General features: G+C 36.9%; 1 protein-coding gene across 2 annotated transcripts in view; it reads right to left on the bottom strand.

The window, feature by feature from the left end:
- pard3ba (par-3 family cell polarity regulator beta a) overlaps positions 1–19,147 on the bottom strand; it is a 190,150-nt gene that overhangs the window by 125,338 nt on the left and 45,665 nt on the right. For both annotated transcript variants that reach the window (XM_073866239.1, XM_073866240.1), the window contains exons 4-5: positions 11,873–11,969; positions 2,731–2,826 (exon numbers count right to left, since the gene is read on the bottom strand). In XM_073866239.1, coding sequence (XP_073722340.1) covers positions 2,731–2,826; positions 11,873–11,969 — 193 coding nt within the window. The remainder of the gene's footprint in view (positions 1–2,730; positions 2,827–11,872; positions 11,970–19,147) is intronic.

Below are 19,147 nucleotides of genomic sequence, written 5' to 3'. Positions count from 1 at the left end.
AGTTATTATCTTATTTAGTTTGCTTATAATCAGAAATTAAATCACAGTGTGGACCAGAGGATGTCACTGTGACGCATCGACACATTTGCAAACAAATCTAACCGTTTACGGAACTATTAAAATTCATTATTTGATCTGAACGTTACATTCCCACAAAAGACAAGTAGCTAAATATAACGCACACACTAACCTCCATTTGCATTCTTTACAAAACAAAACCCCCTCCTGCCAATTTGCATGTGTTTGGTGTGGCTCGAAGAGTCCATGAATTTACATAAAAAGCGGCTCATCTGACAAACAGAGCTTATTACAGATCAAGTACCAACACCACAATAACAAAAGATATCAGCGACAAGAACACGTGTGGTTTGAACGTTTTCACAATGAGAGAGTTGCTCTTTCCCCTGACATGAGAATTTAATGAAAACATTAACTTTTTTTAACTTTAAATTACATGAATATTACATCACAAAGAAACGTCAGACCCGGCCATATCCAACCAGCAACATGCTAAAACAGACTAAAACATATTAGCAACGCCCTGACAACTATCCAATACACCCTGCATATTTAGATCCAAGTGATGGGAAATTACAACATAAAATGGTCTTTCAATTTTACTACCTATGCCTGTTTGTTGTTTTCTGTGCAATGTTTTAAACTATTAATACACGTCATATTAAACAGCTATTTATAGCATGGGTTTTCAACAGGGGTCCGAGGCCCCTTGGGGGTCCGTGCTGGTATTATCAGGGATACTCCTCGTATAGGCAAGTTAAACTACTACCACAATCAAACTCATCTGAAAAATCTAATTGAAGTCTTTAGGATCATAGATTTGCATACATAGATACGTCATTTGACCGCTCAACCCTATGCAGATGTCCGCATTTCGGAATGGTCCAGTTGCAGACATCACTCACAGTTTTTCAGGATCGCACAGCCTCTGAATCGTACACCCTGCTTAGTTTCTACCCGAAACCTCAAGTTTAAAAGTACAAGTAAAATCGATACAGACCCCGTCAGGCTATGGTGGACAAGTCATTCAACCTATTTTAAGTCGATGTACCATCACAAGGGTCTTGAAATTATGAAGGTTGAAAAACTACAAAGTGTCAATTTAAACATGTAACCTGCAGGAAAAGCAATTCGTGGCAAGTCTTGAACTATTCCAATATGCCGGACGACCTTTGTATAGTGGCCCAAATAAACATCCGCTAACGACGTATCTATGTATGTATGTCTATATTCAGGATTACTTGAAAACTACATGTAGTTTAATTAGGGTTGAAGCTAAACTCCAAATATAGTTTAATTCAAATATTTTTTTAATTTAGGCATCAAAAAATTGCATTAATAGGCTAATAAAAAACTATTAAACATACGTATACATATATATACAGGAGGTCCGTGCCTCTCCTCTCTATTAAGGGGACCTTTATTTAAAAAGGTTGAAGACCCTTGACTTATCGTATGACAAATCTCCACTATCGTCTCTCACAGACTTGTTTTTATTTGCATGTAATTAAATATGCCATCTACTCTAAAATATACTGTATATACACTGACACTCAAGTATGCATTTGGCAGATGCTTTTATCCAAAGTGCCTAAACAGTGCATTCAAGATATACATTAGTATATGATTTCTCTGGGGATCGAACCCATGACCTTTGCGCTGCCAAAGAAATGTCTTTGTAATTAAACTACAGCAATATGAAAAACTGTAACTATGTAACAAAACATAACGACAATGAATTAAATCCTGATGATAAAAGGTAAAAAAGCACATGGAAACTGCAGATGGAGCTCTCAGCTGAGGTGATGAAACCGCTTCAATGTTTAATGAGCTGTACAAGTCTGCGTGTATCAGTAATGCTGATTGACAGAGGCGTTGAAGAGCGGCAAGAGATAAACTTCATCCTTCTCTCAGGTAAAAGAGATGAGGTCACATGACCTGTGATAAGAGACACGCCGCCTCCGGAGAAAACGTAGCGTGTGCACGTCTCCTGTGCCGTGGCTATGGCAACAAGTGTGTGCATTAAGATTCGGAATGATGATACCCAAACACACCCACAAGATCCTTGTATTGCTGAGGTGTAGTGCATCTTTGTGACACAAAAGTAATCTACTGAACTGAAGTCTGGTTGACTTTTCACACTGATCTGATATCAGTTACGCCGTTTTAGTTATTACAGTCTGATAAGGATTTCAATAAGAAAAGCGGTTTCTAAATAAGCACCAAATAGGACAACATCTGCATTAAATCTTACTTTTATGTGGCCAAAGCCTGAAGTATAGTTTGTTTTTACATGCATGCCAATGTAGGTGCAATGCATCTCATGGGCTAAACTCTCCTGTACGCGCATCCGCGTACAAATTTGCATCAAGATACTGTAAGCAGACCCTTACGTTTGCATAAATACGGAGCTATACTTCTGTCTTAAACTGTCTGCAGTATTATAGTTTATTGCTTAATGTTGGTATTGATATTGACACATAATTAAAAACATACAAAAATAGCTTTGGAAATATAGCTTAATATAAACATATTTACATACATTATATAAATAAATACATTCTAATAAATCCATAAGAAAGACATACAGTACATAACAAAAACACTTTATCTTAATCCAACAACAAAGACCAAACACACTGTAATCTCATGACAGATTATTCCTTACCGATCTACCCCAACGTAAACCCAATCACATAAACTCTCTCTCACCTTTTGTTCATTTGTGTAGACCTGGTGTACGGGACGTCCACTTTCGTTTTATCCATTGCCCCTCCCTTTAAAGCCGTCGCATGACCAGGTCCTGTTAACACAAAATGTACAATTAACAAATCTTCTTTTGAAAACCCGATACACGGACTTGACTGATCCCTGCTGACCACAAATTTAAAGGCGATCACAATAAAAGAATTTACACTGTGTTTTGTTAGTGCCCGTCCTTTGCCTTCGCTTGCAGTTTTAAGCATTTAGCATCTTGTCTGGATACAGCGATCATTAAAAAGATAAAATGCAAATTAAACAAATATAACCAGCAACATTGAAAATAAACAAATGATAGACCAGGAAAGCGGACGTCCACTTTGTTCAGCGTGGACCTGTCACTAATGATGGTCCAAAATGCACCCTGTACTCCACCCAAGAAACACATGGGACCACCTCTCACAAACAAAAAGTGACCTAGATTATGAGAGGCGAGCGATTATCCCCCCGCTAGGCCACATGCTGTAGAAAGCCGTGGGCAACAGAATCAGTGGGGTTTATTGTTAATGTGCATCTTCTGCCTTTATTTAATGCACTTTGTTTACACGAGGACTACAGGGAGGGAGATTTTAATGGAAAGATGACATAACGGAAGGCTTGTGGTAACACAAAAAAGAAAAGAGATGGAGAAAGTTTAAAAATAAAGGCTGTAATACAGGTATAGTACAGAAAAAGTACCAAAATGTAGCATGGTATTACCATGTTTTTCTGACTACGGTACTTGGATTTATACCACGGGTCTGTTGAATGCTTTATTTTAATTGTTTGCGAAATGTTCAACGGGTGTGCATTATTTTTCAATAAATGCATGCCTTATATTTGTCAAATGTCTTGAAATCACCACTAGAGTAATGTCTGTGGTAACCATGGTTTAAGTAAAATAACTGACTCCAGTCCTTTGAATTATGTACGGAATAATTGACGACGGGGCAGTAAATTATTTGAAAATAATGCACATCCAAGGTGGTAATGCGGCACAACGCAAAGTGGAGTGTGCATTTTTTTCAAATAATTTAAAGAGCTGAAGTCAATTATTCCACTTATACAATGGTTACTATAGACATAACATTATGGTGGTTCATTTAATACATTAATTTAAGAGGTGTGCGTTTATTAAAAATTAATGCAAAATTTTCAGAATAAAGCATTCAACTGCCCTGTGGTACAAGTAAGGAATAATTGACGACCGGCCGGATGTGCATTATTTTTGAATAATTCAAAGGACTGGGGTCAATTATTCTGCTTATACCACGGTTGCCAAAAATATTGCTTATTTTTTAAGACATTTTAAAGGTTAGCTGTGCGGTTATTGAAAAATAATCAACACCCATGGAACATTTCTCAACCAATCAGAATAAAGCATTCAACTGCCCTGTGGTACAAGTAAGGAATAATTGACGACCGGCCGGATGTGCATTATTTTTGAATAATTCAAAGGACTGGGGTCAATTATTCTGTTTATACCACGGTTGCCAAAAATATTGCTTATTTTTTAAGACATTTTAAAGGTTAGCTGTGCGGTTATTGAAAAATAATCAACACCCATACATTTCTCCACCAATCAGAACAAAGCATTCAACAGCCCCGTGGTACAACTGAAAATAATGCACTTTTCGCTTACGGTCGTGCCGCATTACCACTTTAGGTGTGCATTATTTTCTAATAATTCAACAGCCGTCATCAGTTATTCCTTACATATACAGTAGTGGCCAAAGTGATGTCCAACTTTTCAAATATTTCTTTAAAGATGCATTAAACATTTTATATGCTTCTTGCATTTGTATGTTTCGAGTATATACTAAAACTCAGCTTTGAGAAGAATTTAAGGCGGTTTGGCAAAAAAAAACACACATGTGCACAAGTTTATAAAGATGTAGCCCAGTACAATGACAACAAAATATTACAACAAAAGAAGATCAATAAATATAACTGATAAAACTGTAGTCAATCTATGCTTTATTACCTGTGAGCTTTTTGTTTTTAAATAACTTATTTCCCTTTATTTGTTTTATTCCCTACAGATCCCCTGAAACACAGAAGGCTTTTTTTCTCCAAATTATCTGGTCCAAGGAAATACCTTAAATGATTAGCGTTTTGTCCATTTTGTACACCTCATATTTTGATGGTTTAATCCAGGTAGCTCGCCAGGAGCAGGGTTGAAGACCCTGGATTTAATCCAACCAGAGGCATTAAAAGCAAATATTGTACAAAATATTGTTTACATATTGCACACGTGACCCCCGACCACAAGTAGTTATAATGGTCAATGTTTGAAATTGAATAAATGGAATAAATTATTTGTTTAAAACTAAAAAAATAAGCTTTCTATTGATGTATGCCTTGTTTGGATAAGACAATATTTGGCAATATCTGGATCCTGAGTTTGCAAAAAAATCTAAATATTGAGAAAATCATCCAAATAGTCCTTAGCAACATGTATTATTAATAATAAATAATTTATATTTGTTATATATACGGTAAGGAATTAAGAAAATATCTTCATGGAACATGATTTTTACTTAATATATAAATGATTGTTGGCATAAAAAAATCTATAATTTTGACCCATACAGTGTATTGTTGGCTATTGCTACATACCCGTGTGACTGGTTTTGTGTTCCAGGGTAACAATTTACTTAAAAGTATGTGCTATGGTATTTACATGGTACTTTCAAGGTACTTTTACAAACATCAAAAACACAGTACCTTAAACGATTGCTACAATCAGAAAAGGCTTATTGTGAGAATTTCGTTTGATAGAGTTTAGGCTTAAAGTAAAGCATTCATGGTCAAATTCAACAGACCAGCACACGCTGAGTCTTTGTTAAATATGTGTGTCCTTGACTTTGGGGGTGTGCAGTCTGTTTACAGAAGACTTAAGCAGTTGGAAAGCTCTGGGGAATGAAGTAATTGAATAAACGTCAAAGCCTAACAAGAGTTTGTATAAAATTTTGCATTTGAGTGCATGTGTGCGGGAGGCTACAGCACAAATGTGTTGGTCCATGACCTTTAAGTCCATCTCATTTGTCCATCGTACTCGCTGGAGTTGACTAAAGATATGACAACAACCAAGATTGATCGTTTGATGTACTGTACATGCTAACTAAAAAGATGGCCGACAGCAGATTCACTAACAGCTTGCACCTGCGCAAAACATAATTTTGTCGTTAAAAAACGTTGTCGGATTTACTAAAGACGCGCAGTGGATCATTAGCGCTAAAAAGGTGTGGTCTTATTTTTGCGACTGACCTTATTGCAAATGCATTTCTAGGAGTTTCCCTATCAGACGCAAAATGTTTGGGTGATTATTTAAAGATTCACGCAACGCGATTAACTAATGTTTGCGTGCGTGTTATGACTGGTATATGCGCAATTATTTAATGCTGGAAAAAAGCATGTCTTAAATTACTTTGCGCTTTAAATGGCTTAAATTATTACAAGAAAAAGAGGTATCACAGACAGCAGAGAACGTGTGATACAAGGCAGAGGATTGTTTTAACATATAACAGTTTATTTGGAATGCCAGAGGAAAATATTATTCAAAAAAATTGTTTGCAAAGCCATATTATTTATTATTTGCTGAAGAAAACACAAAACCAGGTGTCTCAAAACTTATTGTAAACCTTCACTTTTTAGTGTCGAATGGCTTTGTTAGCTGTGATGTCCGTGGTGCTGAACTCAAGCGTATCACGTGATAACTCATCAGCTCCGCTTATTTGCGACCCTTTTTATTATTACTATCCTGTTCTCCTGTACATACGGCTGAAAAGAGAACGGCACAGGCCAGAAGCACCGTACATGTCCTTTATTTAACTGTGTGCCATGGCTTACTGGAGTGTACTGCCCTCTCTCTCTCGCTCTCCTGGTACTGATGATAAGAGATTGGGGATGCTGCAGGGTCACCATATCTGTAACACTGGCTTTAGATGAGGTAACTGTGAATGTAGAGCTCAGGGTTTAACGGTTACGGTCCTCTAGGGTGTTTTTAAGAAGCACCAGGTCCACCCTTAGATCCAAGACTGCAAATCGACAGCTTTTAACTAAGTGAGAGCTTTGTTGGAGCAGCATTCCTATCATATCCTAAAGTATTCCTAACAATTTTTAATCATACCATTGCCGTGAAAAAAAAGGGATGTATCAATAATGATTTTTCATGACCCAGTGTCTAAACCTTTAAGCCTAGTCTTAACCCCAAGTCCATACCCAACCCTAAAACCTGATTGGTTGATGTTTTTCAACATGTGGACAACTGCTTAACATGACTGGCACAAATAATTTTTCATTTAAACCAATCACAGTCCTGGCCTTATTTCAGCAAATATATTCGAAAATATATTTTTATTAACCATACATAAACATCACTGACTTAAAAATTCAATTCAATTAAATTTTATTTATATAGTGCTTTTCACAATAGTTAACGACAGATAGCACAACATAATACACGATAGCATAAGCAGTTAAATTTGCTGCGGTATGACTGAACAAGAGAAAAAAAAACCCTGGCCTTTTTGGCCAAGGAAATAAAAAAAAGTCCTAGGAAGGAAAAACCCTTGGGAGATATATATATATACATATATAAACGGATAAGGAGATTAAGCGGAGATTAACCGGGTTCTTAAGCGGGTTTGTAAAAATACAAACATATACATCACAATAATCACAAATGATTGTAGCCGTTTGTGCTGAATTTGATATTAGCCATTAAAAGGCGAGGTGCACGCTTTTTGAGAAACGCTTTGGAAAAGGGAGTCGGGCCGAGTACCAAAACATACTTGTAGCCAATCAGCAGTAAGGGGCGTGTCTACTAAACCACATTGTTGCCTGTGTGGCTTATGTGTGGGTCTATCAAAAGAAGGTCCAGATTTTTTTGGGGTAGGGGCATGTTTGTTTAGGTAATTTCAAATGTCAACATTGGCTTTCAGAGATCATGCACCCCACGTTTAATATGTTTTAAGCGATTGAAAAAAGACCAAGGCTGTGTCCGAAACCGCTTACTTCCATACTATATAGTAGGTGAAAAGCAGTAGGCGAGATAAGTAGTTTGTCCGAATACATAGTATTCCAAAAACATAGGCGAAAAGTACCCGGATGACCTACTACTTCCGGCAAGATCCCGAAGAGTTCATTCGATGGACCCTTTACTATCCCGTGAGCCCCCAGGGAAAGGAGTTATCAAATAAAAAGGAGAAGATGTGTTGTTTTATTTAAAAAAAAACCACAAGCGGTAAAGCGACTCTATTCAATTGCAAATACATATATTAAATAGCTGTTCCTTGTGGTTAAATTGCACTAGTTTGACGTCATTCCAGTTAACGACTAACTTATGACGACATACGTCACGTGATGTATCAAACATGGCAAATGTAGTACGTCCGAATTCATTCACACCATCCACATTCATACTTTATAGTAGCTACTGTTTTTACGGTCGATGAGTAGGTACCACAGACTGTAAAAAAAGATGGACGACTCAACATCGCCTCCTTCTATTGTATTGAATTGAAGCTATAAATGTCCGACCATGGTCGCCGCCATGTTAAGTTAAAACGTAAGTTTGGACCCAAGGCATTCGCAGAAGGAATCATCCGTGCAGCAGGAGGCGGAGCCGCAGTATCAAACTTCCTCCCAAACGCTCACGCACCCAATTCAACCACGCCGATCATAACGACACGCCCTGTTTCTATAGCATCAAATTACTAGCTAAAATAAACGTATCACAAAAATGAACAATTGAACATATATCAGCGTGATAACAACTACCTTAAAGATCCAAAACCATCTTTTGGAAATTTTTATTGGAAGTGTAAATAATTTTTTTATTTAGAGCAGAGCCCCATTCGTTTGAATGGAGAGGGTTGGGTTTATGACTTGTAATGCAGCCAGTCACCAGGGGGCGATAAAAGAGCCAGAGGCTTCACTTTCCAAGACATATGAGGCACACCCGGTAGGTATGTCATCTAATTTAGTACCTGCTGATACAGTATGTGTTTCGGATGCAACTCAAATGTAAGAGCATGTCAAACAAGTATGGCACCGAAACATACTTGGACCCCATAGGGTTCATTTTTGGGGTCAAGTGGCAATCCCGTTAACCAATAATCACCCCCTTATTTACAGTAAGAGGACTGCCTATAGTTAAAACCTGAATCAACAGTGATGTCACTTCCATCTGATTTTAGCAACATAGTCATGATTGGTCGATAGGAACACTTTCCTAGAAACAAAAAAGGATGCTGATCCAACTTCAGGTCCAGTTCATGTGCATGACAAAATGACCAGCGTAAACAAAATCACATACAGTTTCCAGTAACTCTGTATCTGATCCTCAAGGCTGGTCAAGTACTAGAGGAAACAAAATTTGCAGAGGTGGCACTAAAGAAGCCAGATATTTATTTGGGTGCGAAGAGAAAATGCACATTTATGAATCATCTAGGTCTCAAAAGTGCTGCCGCCTGATGCATTAGTGCGCTCTCACCCTGTCATTGAGAAGTGCACTGCAATGATTACTGTCACTCAAAGCCATACAGGACGGATGTGTGTGCGAGATTCTGCAGACGCCTTCTGAATTTCAAACCATTTCTGCATATTTTCTTCGCCTTTGTTATGATAATATTTCATAGGTATTGGACAGTTTTATGTAAGTTCTCCTCTCTGCATTTTTCAAGAGCCTGTAGTGATACGATTTTAAAAAAAATGTCTGAAATAAAATGTTATGCTTGTCTTTTTGCTGCAAAGCTTTTTATGCGTGCACACCGAGTATACAAAATAAAATTCATGTGAGGACAGTAAAAGCTATTGCTAAACAAGATAAAGGTATAGTATGACTGAATTCAAATACGATCCATATTAAGGCAATCTATAACTTTTGGCTTAAAAAAAATCAGTTATTGAGCAATAATAAAAGCCTGTATAAAGTAAATTCAGAGAAAACAAATTACTTCATTGGTAATACTTTTGTCAACTTGAATTTTTTCACTTAAAGGAACAGTATGTAAGAAATTTATATCAATGAATCAAAAAAATGTCCCTGATATGTCACTAGACATTAAGAAATCAGTTTCATTTCAAATACTTATATCACTCACAAAAGTGGTCTGGACAGGATATTGTCATTTAAAAAGTGGAGTTGCAGCCCTCAACTGATGTTTATGTTGTCATTTTGTGTATTGACCACCAGTTGTGTGATTGCAGTACCAGTTTTAGCCACAAGTTATGTTATTGCAATACCAGGTTTGGCCACAATCCTACATACTGTTCCTTTAAAGTGAGAAAATTTAAGGTGAAAAAACTTTTTTTTAAATACTTCAATTGGTAACACCTAAAAAAAATTAGCTTTTTCAACTTACATTTTTCACTTAAACTAAGAAAATGAAAGTAAAAAATTGCAAAGCAGGTGTTAACAATTAAGGTTTTTTTATGTTATTCCAACTTTCGCTTTTTACATTACAATATTTTTTTGCCTCTCTATCGCCATCTCTGTTTGAAACCTAAAAATGCAGGTTACGTGCAATTATTTCCTTTTTGTGATTTGAAGTCAAATGAAGTCAAACTAATTTCCAATTTATAGTCGTGCGAAAGGTCTACGCCGTAGGTTATCCGTAGTCTCTGCATAGCCTTATGTGCATCTCGCCAAATTTTAAGTGCTGTGATTGGTCCGCTAGCATTCAAATTGCAGCTTAATTTAAAAGTTGAAAGAGACGCGAGTGGGTGTGGTTTGAACGCCGACAGCGGATATGCCCACTGCATTTGAGAGCAGAGAATCCTGCTTATTTTTCTAAGATTTTGATAACTTATATAATTTTTTTTGTCCATTGGGTGGTTAATTTTTTTTATTTCACAGGTATTTTTAAGGGCTTATTATAGTTGTGCATACGTCCTGTGGCGTAGCCGCGATGGCGTAAGATACGTGTCGGTTTTCATTTATACTTTTGCGTTAGGGTGGGGCCATGCTAGATGGCTCCAGTGTGTCATCTAGCCACACTTTTAGGCCTGCTCAGAAATAGAGAAAAAATGTTTAATGATCTAATGCCACAATTCAGTGTACAGTTTAGGTCAAGGCTCCCCAAATCTTCCCTGGAGGGCCGGAGCACTGCCGAGTTTAGCTCCAACCCTGATCAAACACACGTGAGCAAGCTAATCAAGGTCTTCATGATCACTCGAAAATCACAGGTGGGTAAGTTTGATTAGGGTTGGAGCTAAACTCTGTAGTGCTGGTCCCTACAGGGTAAGATTTGGGTAACCCTGTTTTAAGTAGATCAAACTTTCTCTTTTTACAGTGTAGTGCAACTTTAAATACTATAAGATCAGTACATATTATGCTTAAATATGTATGCCAAAGGTGGAAAAATTGTAAACTGTAGATTGCCTGTTGGGCCACAACACATTATGCTATGGCTTTCTGAAATGCATGTATGAAACAAAAACTGACTTACTTTATACTTAATACTATGCCCTCAAATGTTAACTATGAACTTTTATTATACATGCGAAAGCACACAAATTGGGCTTCAGCACCAGTCTACAATTTGATATTTGTGCTTATATACTTTAACACTGAGAGATTGTGTATATGTGAAGCATTTTGCATTCAAAAGTACCACACAATTGAGCTGGATCCAAAGATTAAAAACGCAACAGTCATCAAGTGAGATGAAAGAAAATGTGATACAACTGCCAAAGACACATATGTTATTTGATAATATTCTGTCTGCAGTACTAGTTCAAATACAAGTACACTGAACAAATACCACATCTAAGACTGTGAGACAATGAACAGCCTAACCAAAGATTGCGAACAAAAGAAAGGAGGAGAAAAAAGCTTTGCTGATGAAAACCGAAAAGAATGACAGAGGTAAAAGATAAAAGTAAACAAACCCAAATACGATATTTCCAACAAGGCCAATTTATGACACATGACTGCATTACAGACCAAGAAACTCACGACAGACAATACACAAAACAAAAGCAGTCTGGGATTCAAACATATCGGCCTTCATCTTTAGTAACACTTAAAAAACAAAATGGCAGACAATTGCACGAATGCAAATATAAAGTGTGCATCAGCAAAGTAAATCTTTGTTTACTTACTGTTGGCTGAGGTCTGCTGCTCTCCTTGGGGTCCAATGGAAACACATCAAGGGGCGGGGCAAGGGAGGGGTCACTGCTGCTTCTGACCGATAGAGGTGTGGCTAATAGAAAGAGTCAAATAGGAAAATTTAGCTAAAAATATTAACACAGCAAATTAAACTAACACTCGTACCATGGTACAGCGATGATAATTATCATTATATGTAGCATTATTACAAAAACTGAATTGCATAACTCATGGCAATATGAAGCAAAGTACTGCTCTGTTAGCGAAGAAATTATTGATTTAATTCATCTCGGCTTAATTTACAGTTAATTCAGGTGAATATATTGGCCAAGCCAAATAATCAGACAATACTTTCAATTATTCTGTACAATAAAGTAATTACAGCAATTTTCTGTATATTTAATTTGCAATCATTAAATCATATTATATATATTAATTTCAGACATGCATTCACTTCAAATACTGCTGAATTTACCACATGAAAGCTCAACAGTACTGTGAATCGGAAGAGATCGTCAGTCTTACAAAACGTCTCTTATCTCACGCAAAGCCCATTTGTTTGCCTTCCACAAGAGGGACAACAGCCAAAGCTCTGGAGCCATTGCTGGCCTCAGCATAAAGAGCGCCGGGAACAGGATGCTAGATCCATCAAAAACAGCTCGATTTTTTATAGCTACAAAATAAAACTGGCTGGGAAAACGCAATGGGGGAGTTTTATATCAGTGCTATCCAACAGACTGTCCTTGGTCTTCGTTCTGAAGATGATATCCATGCCTTTCTGAGATAAGGGTGGACACATTGTGATATCTCAAGAACGTAAGAGTCTGAAACATTGGCACGGCGGCAAGGTCAAAACTCGTAAACACTACTTTTGCCGAAATGGTTTAAAGGGGACATAACACCGAAAGCATGATTTTTCAAGGTTTTACGTAATAAAAGAGTTTAACGTACTATGTGGGCATACTTAAACATTAAAATCTCAAACCAACTGTCTGTTCTGTAGCACAATTGGTAGAGCATTGTGTTAGCAGTGCAAATTTTGAGGCTTTTTTTAAATAGGCTCATTTTCCAGCTTTACTAGAGTTGAACATTTAATTTTTACCATTTTGGAATCCATTCAGTCGATCTCCGGGTCTGGCGGTACCACTTTAGCATAGCTTAACATAATCCATTGAATCTGATTAGACCATTAGCATCACGCTCAAAAATCACCAAAGAGTTCCGATATTTTATTAATGATATTACGCAGTGCCCGAAAATAGTCCCCTGCTATTAAAGTTACCAAAGGGACTATTTTCCGGTGCTGCGTAATATCATTGCGCCTGCTGCAGCCATGTTACGGCAGCAAAGTCCTTGATTATTACGCCAGAATGAAAGTATAGTTCCTAGCCATATAAACTTAGAAAATCGCAACTTTTAATTTTCTGTCGGTCTTAGTATACAATGTTTCTACAGAAGAGTCAAGTTTTAAATAGGAAAAATATCAAAACTATTAAGTCATTTTGATGCGATGCTAATGGTCTAATCAGATTCAATGGATTATGCTGAGCTATGCTAAAAGTTTTATAGTATTATATTATAAGTTCAAATTAATTAAAAATAGGGTTGTGGATAGCTAGCCTGGTCCAACCAGACTCTCGTACATTCATTTCATTTGTACAGAGAGTCTGGCCACTCTCCATTGCAAAGCGTTACTTCCGTTAAGGAGGGTCCATTGCTGAAGTTTAAAACTATTGGATCTGCCCAGAGTCACTCAGGATCTGCCAAAGCCAATCGCTAACGTGTGGTCGTGACGTATATCATGCACCTAAACCGTCTGGAAACAACAAGTCAGAATAATCAGACAAACAAAACTTAGCAAACCTGGTTCTTGCTCCCGCTTTAACTTCTGTATATTCGGCAGTTTTGCAACAACGGACCGAATAGCTTTTCTCACGTCTTTCTCCGCTGCCATTACTGAACTACAACTCAAACTTACGCACGACCTTAACGTCATCGTTCTTAGCCACCCACATCTGTTTGCTGATTGGTCCTGCAGATTTTTGCAGGAGAAAACGAAACTCTACAGAGCAATCCCAGACGTACTGCTGAAGCGAAATGAAAATTAAGCGGAAGCACGTCGGAGGGCGGAGCCAGGCTAGTGGATAGCCACTGGTCTCACGACTCGATTCTGATTATTATGTCAACGGTTTGATTTGCTTCAATCCGATATCGCAATGCATTTTTAATATTACTGCACAGGTAAGTCTTTCTCCCTCACACCTTTACTGTTGCGGCTCTTTTTCGTTTTTTTCTTCAAAGCCCCAGTAAAGCCCCATAATGCCGTTATTGTTCCCATTAGCATTGCGATGCATCGAAAAAGATTATATTCAACAGCCCTAATCATGGATTCAGTTAAATCAGGGTTCCCACACCTTATTTAACTTCAAATTATTTAACTTTTAAATGACTTTTTTAAGTTCCAATACCCTCAAATTCAAGGACTAAATGTGGGGACACATTTCAAGTGAGAGCAAGGTTACATCATGTTACCTTTAAAGATACATTGTTACAGTTCCCCTTTGAGGGAACTCGCGCTGCGTCACTGCGGTGACACTTTGGGGACGCCTCCAGGGGTAAGTGCATCTGAATGTGTATATCAAATTCAACCAATGGTGAGGCTATACCACAAAGACAGGGTGATGCGGGAGCCAGGAAGTATATCGCTATCTGAAATATTGCCAAAGACAGCGTTACAGTGACGCAGGAAGTATGCCAAGGGAGACGCAGCATCTCGTTCCCTTCCCAGGGAACAACAGTTACATATGTAACCCAAGACGTTTTCGTTTGTCAAACACAACTATGCAAAAAAGCATTATGGTTTGAATCAACATTCGCATAAAGAAGATATAAGCATTTAAAGCGAACAGTTTAGCATGTGTGCTTAAAAAGTCTAGAATTTTTATGATATTATCCTACAATACACAGGGAATAATATGGATTTTAGCACTTTCAAATAGATTCAAGCACTTTCAATGACCTGTATTCTATGTATGTATATTTTTAATAACTTCCCAGGGCCTTGAATTTTTTCCCCAGATTCACAAACTTTCAAGGACCAGTGGGAACTCTGTTAAATGTAGATGTCTTAAATGTACAGTAACAAACACATGCTTAAAGTTAATGGTGAGAGAGGACGGTAACATCTGTCTGAGATCAACTCCACCCTTTACCATCAGTTCTCCACACCATAAGAGCTCCAACATTAACCGCTAACTACGTCTTGCTGACCTCATAAAGTATATTCACGCTTAAAACATTATCCGATCTTCCTTGTGTATTCTTGTAAAGGCACGGGATCTGTACAGTGTTGAGGTAAAGCTGTAATGTTGTTACACTAAACCACATCAATCTTCAAATACATGCAGAACCTGGTGGAGCTTGGTACCGTTTCAGAGCCTCTGTTACATTCATCAAGAGAAATGATTGCACAAACCTGATTTAAGGTGTTAATTTTGGTTTTGAGCCCTTGCAAAAACAAGCAAAAATCTGTGGGAAATGTTTAAGGACAAATGTAATTCTAGGTAAAACCTTTAATTACTGGCTATTTGGACGACAGGGTGGAACCAAGGGTTTCACCTTCCAGGAAAGTACCTAGTTTTGGAGTATGCCATCAGTGTGTGTTTTCAGCTGTATAAATACAGAGAGTTAAAACATTACACCGGCATTACATTAGTCATATTAAAAAAATAAAATACGAAAATATTAAAAGTATTTTACATAAATATATATAAATTCGGTAATTATGCTGAAGGTTAAAACAAAAACGCAAAAATAATTATGCTTTTCAAAATGGAAAATATCTGATTTTGTTTGGACGTTTTTAACCAGTTTGATGTCGTAACAAATGTAAAAAAAATTTGTCTCGTCTTCTGGTAATCTTTCATTGAAAACTAATAATATAAACTAAGTTGTCGTCTAGAAATACATAAGCAGTAAATAGACATGGTTCCCCTGATAAAGCAAAAAACAAGTTTTGCATCACTAATCACTAATCTTAGTTACATTTTTGCTTCCCTTCAGTAAATAAATACCCAAAATGAGCTCATGTGTAGCGGTCACACAGATACAGAAATAATGCAAACACACTAAGCATTTGTCTATTATGGGACAAGATTTTCTACAAGGGAAGTGCCTGGATTTCATCAACCGAAATTATTTACGGTGGAAATTCCCCATCCTTCAGCTGAACGTAGTCAAAAAAAACAGTTTAAGACCAAGGTCAACTGAAAGGTTATAACCGCTTATAACGGTATAACTTTATAAATATAAACTGCTTTGACATCTCATGGAAAAAAGTTCCGGGACAGAGGACAGAGGGGCGAATCCTCTTGGCCTTTGACCCCCTAAGAGGTCTGTCATGTGAAATGGGGTCAAGCGGGCACATTCTTTTAGTCACGCGTCGTCTGCCGGTCACGGCTCTGTGCTTCGTTTATAATCGTCTGCGGCGAGACATGACGAGAAAAATACAGACGGTTACCCGAGAGGTGTTAAATGTGTAACATAACTAGGAAGTTATTAAAGTTGACAGGACTTTATTTTCTTAATACATATTCCTGATTGAATTCTAAATTGATACTCCAATGTTATTGCCAAGACAAAATACATCAGATGATGTCAGCAAGCCCCAACCGTTTTTTGTTTTAATTATAGATTTACATTTATGCATTTGGCAGACACTTTTATCCAAAGTAGCTTACAGTGCTTTCAACATCTAGATTTTTTTTCAGTGTGCCCATATTCACTTTGAAAAATCTCAACAATTTAAGTTCATCTTTATTTATAAGAATAAGAAGTTTGAGGCCGAATGAACAGAAAGCCTAGAGACAGATGGAGAAAGATTGGATATCAATGGTTTTGTTGGCCTGTAATTCTGTCATATTGGTAATCGATAACTTAATCCAGCAAAAAACTTTGCTCAACCGGTTCTTCATTTTCTAACCATGTCAATAAGAGCAGCACGTCTAATTTGTTTAAAAGTGTTTGTGTTATTGGGCTGCGCTTGTTACCAATTTAAAACGACCACATATCTTCATTCGCTTAGATCTCAAACAGCAGTTGAGGTTGTATGCAGTACTTAAAGAAATTACATCTTTAGTAATCAACTTATAGCTGATATAGTTACGCAGTGCAACGTGATGTTTTCTGCATTTTAAAAGTTACCACGGTTTGTACATTTATCTTCCTTAACCTCCAGTCATTTGACACAATGGCTCAGTTTCTAAATCTAGCTTGGCTGTCTGCTGTCTACATACGAAGGTGGGGCCTCATTTTTAAAGGGTGCGCAAAAAAAACAATGACAAAGTCCATATTTATAAAAACTGCTTAGAAAAGTGCTTAGTGCCACGTCAGGGTCTAAACAAACGTATGCACTTTTGCAACAATTTCAAGCTCATTTGCGATTTATACATTTCATATCTGAAAGTGACATGTTCACGCATTTTCTATGCGTACATTTGTTTTATGAATCACAAGTGCGCGCTTGAGAAATGATCGTAAGATCAAATTTAATATGTTTTCTATGCAGCTTTTTATAAATGAGGCCCATAGCAGCACCCAATCCAAAATAGACCCTCATAAGTGACATTTTTAAAAGTCTTTAAACGATCAGACATGTCTATAGAGAAATGTCTAAGCGTGGTAGCGACAGGTGCGAGGGCGGTCTTTTGAGCTCTGACTGACATCTGTCATGCTGTCAATCATCCCGTGTGTCATCTCCACCTCTTTAACCTCCACTTTGCTGAATGGTTTAATGTATGTCGCTGACCCACTGTCTGAGACGGTGACCCTCTGCCCCACTCCAACCATCTTCATTTAGCAGTCACCACCTGTCACTCACTTGGTTAAGCCCCGCCCCCTGACAGTCAACCTCTTATCAGGCCAAATAAAGTCTTGTGTGTACTGTTTGCAATATACCTGAAAAAAGTTTTGAAGTATTTCAATATCTAAGCGACGTTTTGATGGATTGTCATTAATTCAATATATTGTCACCATTTCAATATATTTGTAATATTTCGACTAGGGACGCATAATGATTAATCACGATTAATCTATAGCAGCATAAAAGTTTTTGTTTACATCATATATGTATGCGTGAACTGTGTATAATAACTTTGTATAAATAAATGCACACACATTAAGAAATGTTTACATGTGTATATACATTTACATTATGTATCATTTATAATATATACAAATAATTAATTATAACTTTGTATAAATAAATGCACACACATTAAGAAATGTTTACATGTGTATATACACATTTACATTATTATGTATCATTTATAATATATACAAATAATTAATTAGTATTGCGGAGGATTTTCTTTTTCCGGGTGGATCATCAAGACTATTGGTCCTCCTAGTTGTCAATCAGGAGTGTTGAGCAATTGCATTTTTTAAAAAAGTGGAGAAGGCGGTTCTTTTCTAAAATTCGAGAAAATCCTCTGCTACAACTTTAATATATAAAAAAATTCTTAAAATTATACATGCATGTGTGCATTTTTATATATACATAATTATTATACACAGTTCACACAAATATATGATGTAAACAAAAACTTTTATTCTGCTATAGATAAATCGTGATTAATCGTTATGCATCCATAATTTCAATATATTGTCATTAATCCAATACCGGCTATATTTTAATACCTTAGCCATTTTTAAATAGCTTGGCGATATTTCAATAGCTTGGCAGCGCCTTGATTTGTTGTCACTGTTTCAATATCTTTCCGATATTTCGATTCCATGCAATCTCTCAATATCATGACAATATTTGAATATCTTGGCAATGCTTATAAAATGTATATAGCTTGAATGCACTGCAAGTCGCTTTGGCAAAAAGCATGTGTCAAATGCATAAATGCAAGTGTAATATTTTGTAACATCTCATTTTAAAATTGCTCACTTAATAGTTAAAAATCACTTAAGAGAAAGCATTTTCGTAATATTTCTTATAGGTTTCTGACTAAAAGCATCTTCTTTTAAAAATGTTTAGATATTTTTATTGAAAAATAAAACGATCATGACGATTTTTGCAGTGCAGAATTTGGGACAAAACTTGCAACAACCACTCATAACTCGGACACACACATACTGATTGCACACTTAACACACATCAGACCCTAGCGCACACACACATTTCGGTAACCAGATTAGCACTGCACACTGTTCAGAAGTCAACCCAGGTCCGGCCAAGCATGAACTCATTCAAACGCTGCCTTTATT

This window comes from Misgurnus anguillicaudatus, chromosome 3 (genome assembly GCF_027580225.2).
Source record: "Misgurnus anguillicaudatus chromosome 3, ASM2758022v2, whole genome shotgun sequence".
Lineage (NCBI taxonomy): Eukaryota > Metazoa > Chordata > Actinopteri > Cypriniformes > Cobitidae > Misgurnus > Misgurnus anguillicaudatus.
This window is presented reverse-complemented; position numbering and strand designations above follow the sequence as displayed.